General features: G+C 36.5%; 1 protein-coding gene across 1 annotated transcript in view; it reads left to right on the top strand.

Moving 5' to 3' along the window:
* The window catches only part of HOMER1 (homer scaffold protein 1), a 122,559-nt gene that overhangs the window by 34,778 nt on the left and 72,383 nt on the right, over positions 1 to 15,398 (top strand). Inside the window, exon 2 of the mRNA XM_026498731.4 lies at positions 12,645 to 12,801. Coding sequence (XP_026354516.1) covers positions 12,645 to 12,801 — 157 coding nt within the window. The remainder of the gene's footprint in view (positions 1 to 12,644; positions 12,802 to 15,398) is intronic.

Raw genomic sequence — 15,398 nt, 5'->3', positions numbered from 1 at the left:
CTTTACTTGCTTTACCCTAACCCCCCTCACCCACCCCCCTCACCCTTTTTTTGCCCCAGAGTATTTTAATGCTAGCTTAGGTTTTTAGAAGGATAACTGTGGTTTCTGTGTTGAGAGAAGGAGAGGCAGGACAAAGGCAGACTATAAGTATATCCTCCATGGTTTTTTTTCAATATATGCTTAAACAAAAATTAAATTGTACTGTATTCAGTATTTTATTAACTATTTTCATTGACTGTGTTGGACCTCTTATGTCACTGAATATTTTGCCACTTTGTTTTTAAGGACTATATAGGCTTCCATTATATGGCTGTACCATAATTTATTTGGTCTTACATTATTGAACATTTTAATTTACAACCTTTGGTTATCATAGACTATGTGGTGATACAGCCCTTTAGCTAAACTTCAGCTTATACCCATGATTATTTCCTTAAGGTAAATTCCTAGAATGGAATTGCTGTTTCAAAGGATATGCACAAAAATTTAAAGGCTTTTGATATGCATTGTCAAAGTGTTTTTCAGATAGACTTTACTAATTTATACTCCCACCATATGCTTCTGCAAGTGTCAGGTTTTCTTAAACTCTCACTAACATTGAAATCTTTAATTTTAAAAAAAGGTTTCCTGTTTTGACAGGTGAAAAAATAACTCATGGTTTTAATTTGAAGTTCTTTGATTTCTAGTGAGGTTGACTTTTATTTCCATTTGCATTTAAAAAATGCTTATTTGTATCATTTGCTAGTTGTGTGACATGGGGTGAGTCACTTAGGACCTGTGTATTTTTACTATGAAATGGGGTATTGTGCCTGCTTCACAAGGTTTCCATGAACATTAAAAGCATTTTGTATGCCCAGGTTTTTAAGCTCTTTGACTATGATCCCTGGGCGGGGGGAGGGACACACCTTACATTGCAATAAGCATAGGTAAATATGTAGACAAAAGTTTCTTGGATAATACGTATATTGTTACCAAGTCAGATAACACTCTGATACTTTACATTCTCATTCTTTTCTTTTTTTAAATGCCCATTGTTGGGGCGCCTGGGTGGCTCAGTCAGTTAAGCCTCTGCCTTCAGCTCAGGTCATGATCCCAGAGTCCTGGGATTAAGCCTCATGGCTGGCTCCCCCTGCTTGTGATGTCTTGCTCTCTCTCTCTCTCTCAAATAAATAAAATCTTAAAAAATAAATAAAAAATTAAGTATCATTGTTAACTATTAAATCGATCATGACCCTCTGCGTTGTGATGCAGTATTTAAAAAACACTGCTGTAAACTGTAGAGTACTTTATCTAGTTAGGTGCTCTTCCAGCTACAGTGATTGCCTCCACCAAATACCTTGGAAGTCAATCTGCCCTTTATCTCTACTAAAATTTGCTTTCAGAAAGGTTAAGTAGGAGAAAGACCCCAGCCCCAACTTTATATTGTATTCCTATATCAAGTTTTTCATCAGTGAAAAATATTAAATTTATTCACAGAAAACTGTATTTGTTTGGGCTTCTATAATGCCATAATGACTAAATTATTAACACCACTGTTTTGAAGTAGAGCTCATGCATTTGAGCAAAAACACTACAGCAGTATAGGGATTGTATTTGTAAAACCCCAAATTGGGGCACAGCACCTGAAAAAACTTTTGTCTATAATTTTTGTTACCCGAAAATCTTGACAAAAGTGGGAAACATGAATCACATTTAGCTATATTTAATATAGCCCTTTTTCAGTAGAACAAATAAGTATATGAAAGCTGTATAGTCCTGAGAAACTGAGAATGAGTGGTGTCCATATGTAAAATACCAGATACTATTCATTGGGGGACTTCTGGCTAACCTATGTGAGGACCCCTCAGAAAGGAATTCGCTAGATGTAATTATTAGCTGTGACTAGAGAAAACTCCATTAGATGGGGGTGATTCTTTCAAGTCTGTGGAATGTTGGGATGGAAACTGCGTAGAAAAACGCAGTGGGAATGGGGTGATGGTGTTTACCATTTGAAAAACAATGAGGAGTTTAACCTGTTCAACAATAAAACCCTGTTGTTACTTTTGACTTCTAGTTTAACATTAAATGTTTTGTTAAAAAAATTTTTTGTTTTGATGCTAAGCCAGGAAAACTTTAAAAGACTCTAAGTTAAAAGTTTGACTAAAAAGCATTTACTACTCCTCTACTCACCCCTCCATGAAGGAAAAATTTTGAGGAATGCCAGAAACAATTTGGCATGTGAAAATTAAAACTGAATTCAATTCCAATGAACTCTAATTTACCTTTGAAAAAGAGCAGAATATATGTGCTGTTTCTATACTATATTGATTTTCAAACATTAAATGTCATCAGATTTACAAAAATAGGCAACTGTGCTTTTCTGCACTTCAGTGAGTATTAACCTTAATTAAGTTTATATAGGTGGTTAGAATTATGAGCTTTCCCCCTGCCTATGGTTTAAGTGCTGAATTTTGGATTCTGGTCTCTTCACTCTCTGAGGCTAAAATTAGGTTTTAAACAAGCTCAGGAGTAAGTGTAGAAATCTCCTGGGCTCAAAGGGGCCAGAAATATATGAAGAACTCCTCAGCTTCACTGGTAATCAGGGCTGTGCAGATTAAAGCAGCAATGAAATACCATTTCATGCCCATCAAGTTGGCACAAATTAAAGCTGTTATTTGGACATTATCAAGTGTTGGGAGGAAATTATCTAAGACTATTAGAATATAAATTGGTACATGTGCTGTGAAGAGTAATTTGGAAATATGCTATGGCTCCTCCCCTGTGACCAGGAATTCTAGTATATCTTCTTGAATGTGTGCTCAAGTAAACACACAGGGGCATTCTTTGTAATAGTATAAAAATTAGAACCTGTATGTCTATCAGTAAGGAAATGGTTACATAAAATACTCCATTATTTTCCACTAGAAATACAATATGAACATAATGTATAATTTTAAGTTTACTCTTAAAGTTTTTAAAAGGTAAAATCAATTTTAATACATTTTGCCACAATATACCAAAATACTATCTTTTTAACGTGATTAATATAAAAATCATTGGGCTCGGATGCCTGGGTGGCTCAGTCGGTTAAGCATCTGCCTTTGACTCAGGTCATGTGGGATCGAGCCCCTTGTCCGGGCTCTCTGCTCAGCGGGGAGTCAGCTTCTCCCTCTCCCTCTGCCTCTGTGTGCTCTCTCTTTCTCTCAAGTAAACAAAATATTTTAAAAAATCATTATTTTATATTCTTTTTTCATACCAAGTCTTTGAAATCCCTTATGTAGTTGCACTTAGAGCACATCTCTGTTTGGATGCTAAAGTTTTTATCAGAAGTACTTGATCTGAATTTAAATTTCATTAAAAGTACAGTTGAAATAGTAGATTCACATTCCCAAGTGTTCCATACATGCTTAAATGTGTTTAAATAACTGATTTGGGTATCAAAAAATCTAAACTAATTTACTTTCTCAATTGCACTAGCTGTATTTCAAGTAATTGGTAGTTGTGTGACTAGTAGCTACCATATTGGGCAGTGCAGCTCTAATTATAGCATAAAATTTTACATAGCAGTTAAAATGAATGATCTATATGTATAAAACGTGGCTGATAATTCAGATTTCACAGTACCACTAAAAATTCTAGAGAAATGGTGTGAGGTTTTATTTGTTTTGAGCAATTTAAAATATTCACAGTAATACAGGGAATAATGTAATATTCATGCAACCACTATTCAAATGTAGCAAACATTAACATTTTGCCACAGTACCTTCAAATCTTTCTCTTCAATCTGGATTTATTTTTTAGAATAGCTACTTCAGATACTATATGGATTGAGTGTCCACTTGGTTAGTTTGTAGTAGGAGTACAGGAAAAGAGTACCTAAGAGTAATACTGTTCCTTGAAATATTAATTGGTATGAGAACTTAATCTTCTAATGTTTAACGCATTTGTAAAGTTTTGAGGAATTGGATGTCTACTAGAAAATTATTTTAGATTTTTAGGAATGCACCACCTATTTTAACAAGAATTAAATTCTCAATAAGAGGCTTTTTTCCTTAGATTTTCCTAGTGTATATTTTCAGTTTTCACAATTTAACTTTATTTAGTGGAAATAATCTGGGAAGAGAAGAACGTGGAAAGTCTAATAGAATTGCAAATACAATACTAACTTTAAATGTAACGAGTTTATCAGGAATACCTCTTGATATATTTTTAAACATCCAGTATTTTATTTGAAATGGATGGGGTTTAAAATGGGGAGGAGGAGGGGAAGAGATGATGTCACTCGGCAGCTATTTAATAAATAGCAAGTCAGGTTCCTTGGGCATTGAAGGTATTGCTAAAATATATAGAGTGGGTTTGCTTGCTCTTTACTGTAAATTTTGTCGTATCTCTTGGTGTTTTAAATGTAGCTACTGTAGCTACGTGCCCAAGGTAAAGAAGTACTAAAGTCTCTTAATAACTAGTACTGTTGGGACACCTGGGTGGCTCAGTCGGTTAAGGTCTAACTTCGGCTAACGAGTCCCTCACCAGACTCCTTGCTCAGTGGGGATCCTGCTTCTCCCTCTGCCTGCTACTCCCCCTGCTTGTGCTCTCTCACGCTCTCTCTCTGACAAATAAAAAAATAAAATCTTTAAAAAAAAGTAACTAGTGCTGTGGCCTGATGAAAGGAGTAAGATTGATAAAAACCACTCTTAAAATGAGGGGTGGTATAGAAAGAATATAAACAGTGTTACTGTTTAAGTATAGTTTTATAATTTAATAATCTTAAATTCCAAATGGAAAATTTTAATTTGATTGTATTCTTCAGATATGTCAATTAATCAAATATTTGATGTCGTGAAAATTTCTAATGCTAAATTGTTGTGATGCAAACAATAATTTTCTAAAAAAAAAAAAAACACCTTTCATTTGAATGGCTATTTAACCAATTAAAAGACCAAGGAACTCAAATTTTAAAAATCATACAATTTAAGAGATCAGACAATTCTAAAAAATTCTTGTAGAAAAGATGTTTTGCAGTTGTTGGTGTCACATTTTGATACCTGGGTTATAGCTATGGCACTTTACAGTTTGGGATTTGTGAAAGAGTAACAATTGAAGTTTTAAAAAACATGTGCCTGCTATGTTTTTGGTTCATCACTAGATGGAGTTCTTGTAGTTCAACTATGCGTTGGGCAGCCATTACTAGAATAATCTCTTGCTTCCCTCAAAGTAAGCATGCATTTTTTTAAGAGAGTGTTCCACATATCTACACACTCAGCTGTTAAATACATAACATGGCAATGAAAATACATAGTTGGTAGTACGCAGTTGTAATCTTTGAGCAGCATCAAAACAGCTATGTCAGTCAATAAGATGTTTCTTATGTGGGTCTGTGGGGAGGTGGAATTAAACCAGTTCCCCGATAATCCAGAGTTACAATTTACATTATTACCTGTGCTGGATAATTCCGTTGAGGCAGTTCAGGTGCTTGAGTTCTGGTTTGTCTGAAGACATTCTTTGCCATCCCCACTGGCACTGAAACGAAGTTCTTCACCAATTACACCTGAAGTTCAATGATCATTGGTGTCTATTCATTCCCTGTCTTTTTTTTTTTTTTTTAAGATTTTTTAAATTTATTTATTCGACAGAGAGAGAGACAGCCAGCGAGAGAGGAACACAACCAGGGGGAGTGGGAGAGGAAGAAGCAGGCTCATAGCGGAGGAGCCTGATGTGGGGCTCGATCCCACAACGCCGGGATCACTCCCTGAGCCGGAGGCAGACGCTAACCGCTGTGCCACCCAGGCGCCCCTGTTCATTCCCTGTCTTATCCTTTCCCATGTCCTTTAGGCCTTAAGTACTACCCAGCTTCTCAAATTCCAAAAATTGAGCTGACAGTAGAATGTTTCTTATCTTACTTTCTGTGTATTTACTTCTCATGAGAGTATTTTCACCAGGAAGTAGACATACCTTCAGCAGTTCAATCCTGCAGGTAGGCACGTTTGGATTTCTGCTTCTCTCCTCCTTTCTCTTTATTCCTCTTTATGAATAATAGGAATACCTTTGTATCATGTACTGTTTAGTAGGTTGAGTTCCAAGCTATTAAAATTTGTCACTTACTTGGTGGTTCTTTGGCAGTCTTTGCAAGTGGCCCCTGAAACATGCTTTTCTCGGTGTTAATTTTGATGTACATGTAGTTTCCTCCACAGTGCCACTTAAAAAAGTCTTCTTAGTACCTATGCAAGGTTAAAAAAAATAAGTAATACTTAAAGGTTTATATAGACAAGTAATAGTTCCCTATCTCATTTTTTCCTTCATCTAGCCCCATCACTAGAGACAACTGCTTTTAAAGCTTCCAACTGTTATTTCTCTTGGTAGTTACCTCTCTATCTCTAATATGTGTTATACTATTTCTTGATTAAAAGCTTTGGATATTAAATTCTTACAGCAGAAAGTCAATCGATAGTGAACTTTTGCCATTTTCACATTTGTTCCTCCCACATTTGTTTCACATTTGTTCCTCTCAATGTGGTTAGCCTTATGAATTTTATTGATTACCTCTAGAATTTTAAATGAGGCTCCCCAAATCTAATTATGTATGCTGTGGGGTTGTGTTATGAAGTTAATGAATGACCAGCCTACAGCTAGATAGCCAGAAGTTCTGGAGGACCTTAAATTGCATTTTATTGGGGGGCACTTCATGGTAGGTTTTATTTTATGTAAACCTCTTTCTTCAATTATCATTGTATAATTTTTAAAATGAAAACTGCCTGGAACTATTAGGAAACTTGTTTTATCCCATAAGAAGCCTGGAGGCTGACTCATTGAGTCAATGGCACAATCAAGGAAGCAGTGCCTTTGTCTTTCCATCTGCTATTCTTAGCAAACAGCATTGGCTTTGTTCTCAGGTTAGCTGCCTCCCAGTAAGATGACTCCTTCAGGGCCACTGTCACTGCATCCCTCCCTTATGTGTGACTCTCTTTGTGTGCGTACCCAGAAGCTTCCAGCAAACGTTCCCTGGTTATCTCACTGACCTGAATTGCTTCAGAGGTCCGTTCCCAAAGGAACTCCTGGAAAGAAGAGTGGGATTGCCTTGATTACTTACTCTAGTGAAGTTCATAGTCATGTGGAGGAGGGTTAGAGCACCAGAACAAATCCAGAATATGTAAGGAGGGAGTGCTGAAGAATAGTTGGTGGAGAGTCGGCCGACAATGTTTGTAACAGTGTCAGACTCTCAGTGGAAAGGGTTATTTACCTTGTTTCTTAAATTCCTATCAGGCTACCTTTTTTTTTTTTTTGAAAAATTAGAAACTCAAGGAATTATTTGAAACCCTAACCTTCTTTATATCCCTTTGCTACAATATTTAATTGTACTTACATATATGAAAAAGAATATTTGTAAGTTAAACATTAAAAGAAGACTAAGGAGGGGCGCCTGGGTGGCTCTACTGCTTAAGCCTCCGACTCTTAATCTCAGCTCAGGTCTTGATCTCAGGGTTGTGAGTTCAAGCCCTGAGTCGGGCTCCAGACTTTGTGTGGAGCCTTTAAAAAAACAAACAAACAAACAAACAAACAAACAAACAAACTAAGGAATGCATAATTTCTTTTTCTTCCCATGAGGTTGGTTGTTAATATTGGACCCATACCTTTGCACTTCCTTAGAACATAGATTTATTGCATAATGTTTGCAAAAATACAGATTTCAGTAATAATTTTTAAAAAGCATTATCATTGAGTTTTTCTAAATCGAATCTATCCAGATGACAAATGTTAACTTTTTCCCTTTTTTTCTGGATCTAGAGTTTATATATATCTTCGGCAAATGGTCTCACTGTTTTACTTCAGTTTTCATGGTACTTATTTCTTCCTTATTACCGAGATTGCCCAAGTTAAATACAATAATTCTTTATGTCAATTCTAATGAGTTTGAATGAACCTTGTTTTTAAAACAAAATTCTGATTTTACTACGTTTTTCTCAGGTCATCTTATGCTTTCATTCTTCTAGTTTTTCACATCCATATTAAGTTTTGGAGTTGATTACTGCTTATAGTACTTTTGCTGGGTTTTAGCCCAAGATGAAAAACTTCAGAATTATTCTTATACCGGCTTCTTAGTATTATTTTATGAGCCAACTGGAAAATACTCCCATAAGTTTTTCTTATAATAGGTCATTTGAATCACTCATTGTCCTGATTATTGGTGTAAGAAATGACAAAGTAGATGATTCTCTAGGATTAAAGTTGTGTGTGTGTGTGTGTGGTGTTTGTATCTGTTTAGTTTTGTTTCTTTAAGCTAGTTTAAAGCGTTTCATGCCAAAATGTATTTGCTTTCAAAACTGATTTTTAGATTAATTCCTTAAAAGAGTTACTTTGAATGTTGTTAACAAACAACTATCTAAGAAATACTGTAGCCATTACTAAAAAGGCTTCAATTTTTGTATTGGATCTTTTATATATGTTTTCTAGTGACAATAAATAATGTCAGTAAAAATGGCAGAATATCCAGACAGACCATTGTGGTTATAAATATAAGTCCTATGAGATGTTAATGTGTTACATGGAAAAGAATTCTGGGATCACATAATTTTGCCACATGCTGGGTTATTCGGGCGTAAATGGGTTTCTTTCCTACAGGACTTCTTAGGGTCTTCAATATACTATTGTACATTAGTGTTTCAGAATGGGGCACAACAGTGTTTGCAGAACTTACTTAAACATGGAACATTTATTTCTAGGACTGTTCCATAGAATATACTTTGGGAAATAACGGTATTTGATGCAGTTAGTATATGTATGAACTGCTGTGAAGGAGGAAGTAGTGTGTCTAACCTTTATTGATGAATGCCATCCAGTTTATTTGAAAAAGTATTAACTTTAACACTTGGGCTCTTGGGACAGTAAGTTTCAAATGCTTTACGGGTCCTCTTAAATAAGAGCTTGAAGATTTCAGGTATAGTTTTTCTACTGCTGCTTCTACAGCTTTTCTCTAAAATGAAATTTATCCACATGCTTAGTGTTGTTGAAATGTATCTTAACCAGACTAGTGATATGATCTCTTGATGACTCCCCCAACTTTTTACTCCAGCCCGGTTTTCTCTGCTGCACTCCAAACTAATATTTTGAAGTTCCTGTCCTGACAGTTTATATGCAAACCCTTATACGCATCTGAACTGTTCAAAACTGAGCTCATCCTCTCCCATTTCCTCCTCCCCCAATCCCAGACTTTACTTTCCGTTTCCCGTCCTGGCTAGGGGCACTATGGATGTTTTGGTCTGGATAACCCTTTCTTGTAGGGGACTGTTCTGTGGACTGTAGATGTTTAGCAACATCCCTGGCTTCTACCCATTAGATGCCAATAGTGATCTCCTTCAGTTGTGACAACCAAAAATGTCTCCAGACGTTGTGAAATGTCCCACGGGGGACAAATCACCCCCATTTGAGAAACACTCCCTACAGCCAGTGTGTTACTTAATCTCACTGATTCTGTTTTCTAAATTTACCTTTAATCCCTCCTCACGTCTTTATCTCACTCCCTAACCTCCTTCGTCTTTGTTTCTAATACTTGCGTTTCTTTTATGAGGGTCCGACCAGCTGTCCTATGTCCAGTCTTGTTTCCCTCCCATCCATCTGCTTCAGTGCTGCCAAATGTATCTTTCTAAAATGCAGAGCTGTTCTTTATTTACAATCTCTCAGTAGTTTCTGGAGGGGACCCCCATGAACTGGCTTCTCTCTTTAGCCTTATTCTTCAAAGGCAGTCGTACTCACTACACACGCCAGTGTACGGGGCCTTCTTCCCACCATACCGGCCTTTGTTTCACACTCTACCTAGATATCAATTTCTCCATGGTAGCTCTCAGTCACTTAATTTCAGAGAATGTATCATGGTGAAAAGCATTTTTTTTTTTTTTTTTGACATTTGTCTTCCCTCATCAAATTGAACTTTTTAGGGGCAGGGGCTGTCTCTCTGCTTTTGGCATGTAGTAGGTATTCAGTAGAAGTCTGATCCATTTATTAGTGTACCTTGACAGATGTGGTAACTTACTCATTACTTCTAGGAACCCTGTTCCCTGTGTCAGCAGTGACATTATTTTCCTCATCTTTTTCATCTAGACTTTGATAGGCTTTTGACCACAGAAATCTTAAATTATAATTTTAAGAAATCACCTATTCAGGACAGAATTGAAGAAAAGCAGTGTACTTAGTTGATATTGAAATTCATAAGGCACACTTGTAAAAGATTTTTATTCAGAGGGAATTAAGTGGTGTGGATTAATTGTGCAGATTAATATAATTGTCTGAATTAAAATGTGGAAAGTATTAGACTCACAACGTTGGATTTCCATTGATAAGGACTGGTTAAAAGGCTTGTAAAAAGTAGTATCATTGTCTCAACTATTTTAGTTTTTTTTTTAAGATTGTATTTATTTATTTGAGATAGATAGAGAGAGAGAGAGAGTGGGAGAGCTTGTGCATGAGCTGGGTTGGGGGGAGGCCAGAGGGAGAGGGAGAAGCAGACTCTCCATTGAGCAGGGAGCCCTATGTGAGGCTCGATCCTAGGACCCCGGGATCATGACCTGAGCCAAAGGCAGACGCTTAACTGACTGAGTCACTCAGGTTGCTCCTTAACTGTTTTAATTTTTTATAAAATACATACATTGCAATATCCTGCACTATTTAGAAATTTATTCCCTGTCAAGAGTGGGGGGAGTTGTTAGTAAAGACTAGAATTCCTACTTCCCTTCCTTCTATGCCTTAATAAATACAGTTTTGTGTGATTGGGTTTTCCTGTGTATTGGAACTAGTTACAGTCAGGCTGACCAACTACACTTACACCTAGAACTTTAATTGAAAGATGAAGAAGAGAAAATTCGAGGTTTGCAGGGCCTTTTGGAAGGTAACCCAAGTATAGCATCAGCCTCATTGAAAAATTGAAGGATTGAAGGCGGGGAAACAGGGAATGAATAAGGCCTACTTCCAATTCAGAAGAATTCTCCATCCAGGCACAATGCCTTGCCAGATTGTTAATAATTATTTATTGGATGAATCTATATATAATGTGAGTTAAGTCAGAAATGATGGCTTTCTGCTTCAGTTTTCAGGGAATGGCATAAAATATATCAGTTCCTTCAAAAGATATTCATTTCATAAGAAAAGCTGTTATGGACATTTCCAGAAATAAAGCTGGGAAGAGGCAGGTTACTTACAGGAAAGGTACCTCCCTTTCATACCTGCTGTCCAAGGGCTGAAGCAGAGCATGGGCATATGTGACACCAGCCCATTATTAACCTGAAGAGTCATGTTGCCAAGGACCCAGATTTGCCTTGCCTGTTTTCTAATTTCTCCCTTTTCTATATTCTCCTTTCTTTAAATTTAAAATTTTAAACCTTTAATACTGGTTAAAATTCTCTTTAGGACCTTAAGCAGCTTTAGGAAAGAAAGATGTGCAATTGAAAGAAATGAGCTTTATTTGGGCTCAAAACAAAAAAAGCCTGTTAAAGGGTTTTCCAGAAGAACTTCTACTCAGAACTTGGAAGATATTGCATTATAATGCTTCTGTTGCATACGGATCATTGCGTGCTTGTTTTCCAGACTGTAAAATAAACTAATGATATTTTGAATACACATTTTTTAATAGCTTTCGTTCTTAAAATTATTTTAAAATCTGTATATCTTTAAGGCCCTACTTAATCTCAATAAAAGATACTGTGGTTGTGAGCTACTTTGTTTTCCATATACTTTTTAATAAAGTAGAGATTATATTGAAAGTAAAGTTTCTCAGTAAGTTATTTATATATTACCAAAATAATGTTTTAAATGGGTAAAAAATTTTAACCTAGTGAGGGTCTAATATAAAATTCTTGTACCTTAATGGGATATAGTCAGTTCTAATTATTTGCAGTAGTTGTGTTCTATAAAGGCCCCACGCACACTGAATTGTCAAATATTGAATGATTGCTCCCAGGGGACATACAGGGTTAGGTTCCTACAAGCCTCTGGTCATATTTTCATTAGTCAATACATAACCTTGTTTTGTGTGTGTTTGTATTTAAAGACACTTTATTTAATATGTATTATTGATTCATTACCATTGAACTCGTGGCCAACAGCACTGTAATTCATGCCTGAGCAAAACTTATATAACATATTCCTCTCGATATGACAAATCACAGCCTTCTTGCACCTAAGAACCAGCACTTCAGCACAATGCTTGGGAGCTGTTTTAAACAGAGAAAGCACCAGTGCAAAGCACAGTAATGTGAAATAAATGGTGCTAAATAGATCACAAAAAGGGCACTTGTTTATAGTATGAGAGTTGAAACAAGAAGGCAAAGTGTTTCCTTGATCAACCTCAGATGGAAACATATGTGTCAGGTGATTCACATCCTTCCACTGCAAAAGACTAAGAAGGTACCTTAAGTACTGATTTTGGAGTTACAAATACATTTTAGTGAGTAGAAAGATTTGCAAATACAAAATCTACAAATAATGAGGATGGACTGTAATTGTTTTAAAGAAGCTTATGATTGAGTACTTAGAATATTCCAGAACTGAAACAGTGTTCCTCTTATTTTGGGGCATGTGGGAGTTTTGGGTTAGGTGGAATCATCCTCACAGTTTTCATGTCTGTTGTCCAGTGGGATAAAATTACCTGCTCTCAATCCGTCATTTTATTTTTTGCCCTATAGGGAACAACCCATCTTCAGCACTCGAGCTCATGTCTTCCAGATTGACCCAAACACAAAGAAGAACTGGGTACCCACCAGCAAGCACGCAGTTACTGTGTCTTATTTCTATGACAGCACAAGAAATGTGTACAGGATAATCAGTTTAGATGGCTCAAAGGTAAGTTACATTTACTTTAAATAATCTTGCTGTTTTATGCAGTAGAGCATTTTCTGTTTTATTTGGAGGATTTTTGTCTTTATTAAAATACAGTATTTCCTTTTGAGTTTTAAAAACTTAACTTTAAAAAACAAAAATTGATCATTCTTAAAGGTAGAAACATTTTTTGTCTACTAAGTTACTTGGATTGACCACCTTATTTGTATTGAGTTACCTAACAAAATATTCTACAAATTTTAAGTTAGTTTATTTGATAAATATTCATTGCATCTCAATTACATGTCAGGCACTATGTGAGGTGCTATGAATACAGTGGTAAACAGAATGGACACGGTTTCTACTCTTGTGGAGCACATAATCTAGTAAGGAACTAGAATTCTTTTCACATACACTTCTGTACATTAGTAGGCAATTCAGAATCCCTGACTGGTATGAAGTCTGGTCACTGTCACCGTTAAAGCTGACATCCCTTATTCTGAAGAAAAGTATATGGACAAGACCTAAGTTTTTATTTTTAGGAGAAGCAGATGGTATAGTGTTTAAGAGCACAGGCTGCCTGGGTTCATATCTCAGCTCTACCATCTACTAAGTGATTTTGGGCAAATTACTTCTCTGAGCCTCATTGTTCTCACCTCATTAGTGGTGTTAGTAAGGATTAAATGAGTTAATATCTGCAGAGCACTTCCATCAGTGTCTTGTAGTTAGTATGCATTTCAAAGGGGGGAAATTCCATTTTTTCATCAATGAATTTTGAATAGCACAGAGAGATACAGAAATACCAGACATTGGATTCTGGATATAATGTATATAGAAAGATGAGGGCTCCATTCTTCTCCTTTAAGCTTTTTTGAAGCCATGAGGCCTTTCAACTCCCAGAAATTGTAGCAGTTCAGTGTAAGGGTTAAGAGCACAGACTGTAGGCACAGACTATCTGGTTTGAATTTTAGTCAACTGCTGACTAGCCAGGTGACCTAGAACAAGAGACTTAATGTCTTCACACCTCAATTTTCTCATCTGTGAAAAGGAACTAATAAAAATACCTATATCATTACATACAGGATTGTTGTGAGGATTATATAAATTAACGTAGGCAAAAGCACTTAAAGGGTGTATAGTAATCAGTATGCAAACACTGACTGCTTTTGTTATCACTATTAATATTTTTAGGCTATTGGTTTTGTATTGTCTAGTAGTTTTGGGGAACAAAAGATAATGTTCAACTTGGAGTTCGTTTTTTTTCATGCACTCACTCATTATCTCCTTAACTAGATTACAGAAGTCCAGGGGCTGTTGGCACCTTATTTTGTACATACATGCCTAATATGTATTTATTAGAATAATTGATTCTCGGGGCACCCTAGTGGCTCAGTCGGTTGAGCAGCTGGTTCTTGATTTTGGCTCAGGTCAAGATCTCATGGATGCTGGGATTGAGCAGTGCATTGGGCTCCCTGCTCCATGGGGATCTGAGGATTCTTTCCCTCTGCCCCTCACCTGCTTTGTCTTTCTCTGTCTCTCTCTCTCTAAAATAAATATATCTTTAAAAAAAAAAACAACCCAGAAGAATTGATTCTCTTTCATTTTTACTTGGAGAATTTAAGGACTTGAGAAATATTGGGGCGCCTGGGTGGCTCAGTCGTTAAGTGTCTGCCTTCAGCTCAGGGCGTGATCCTGGCGTTCTGGGATCGAGCCCCACATCAGGCTCCTCCGCTATGAGCCTGCTTCTTCCTCTCCCACTCCCCCTGCTTGTGTTCCCTCTCTCGCTGCCTTTCTGTCAAATAAATAAATAAAATCTTCAAAAAAAAAAAATAGGACTTGAGAAATAGTAATAGTTAATTTCTATAAAACTTTTTTTTAAGATTATTAATTTATCTATTTGAGAGAGAGAATGACATGAGGGGCGTGGGCAGAGGCAGAGGGAGAAACAGACTCCCTTTTGAGCAGGGAGCCCGACTTGGAGCCCGATCCCAGGACCCTGAGATCATGACCTGAGCTGAAGGCAGATGCTTAACCGATTGCACCCAGGTGCCCTTATAAAACGTGTTCAATGAAGAATAATTTTGTCATATTTTGTAACTGTTAGTGAAATCACCAGATTTTAATTGTTATGATCTCAGACACTTAAATATTAATTTATTTCTTTTCCCTGACTAGAACTTTCTGTTCTCTATAATCTGTGCTTCCCTCTTGGCCCCAACCACAGAAAAGACATCATTTATTAGATGGGAGAGTTAAATGGAATAAAGTTCAACCAAAGTATTACCTTGTCCCACGTGATTAAATAACTCTCATGTGTTCTTCGTTCTCAAGCAATAGGATCTATTGCTGTTGGCATTTCCGTTTTTGAATATACTTTGCAGCTTGTAATCATTAGACTCTTAAATAGCTCTTGTGAACAAGGTTTCGTTTTGTTTATTTTAACAAAATCTACCCTCCTAGTTACTTTTTAAAACTGATGCTGGTAGCTACTGCAGTTCCCTGCTGCAGTTGTTGTTTATTGACAAGCAGGAGTGGTTTACTTGTGGGTAAATGAGTGTTTTTTCTGCTCCCCACCGCCACTTCTATTTCTGCACTGCATGATGAGTTGGAAAGCCCTTAGG

This window comes from Ursus arctos, unplaced genomic scaffold (assembly GCF_023065955.2).
Source record: "Ursus arctos isolate Adak ecotype North America unplaced genomic scaffold, UrsArc2.0 scaffold_5, whole genome shotgun sequence".
Lineage (NCBI taxonomy): Eukaryota > Metazoa > Chordata > Mammalia > Carnivora > Ursidae > Ursus > Ursus arctos.
The sequence above is the reverse complement of the archived record's forward strand: the minus strand, read 5'-3'. Positions and strand labels throughout refer to the sequence as shown.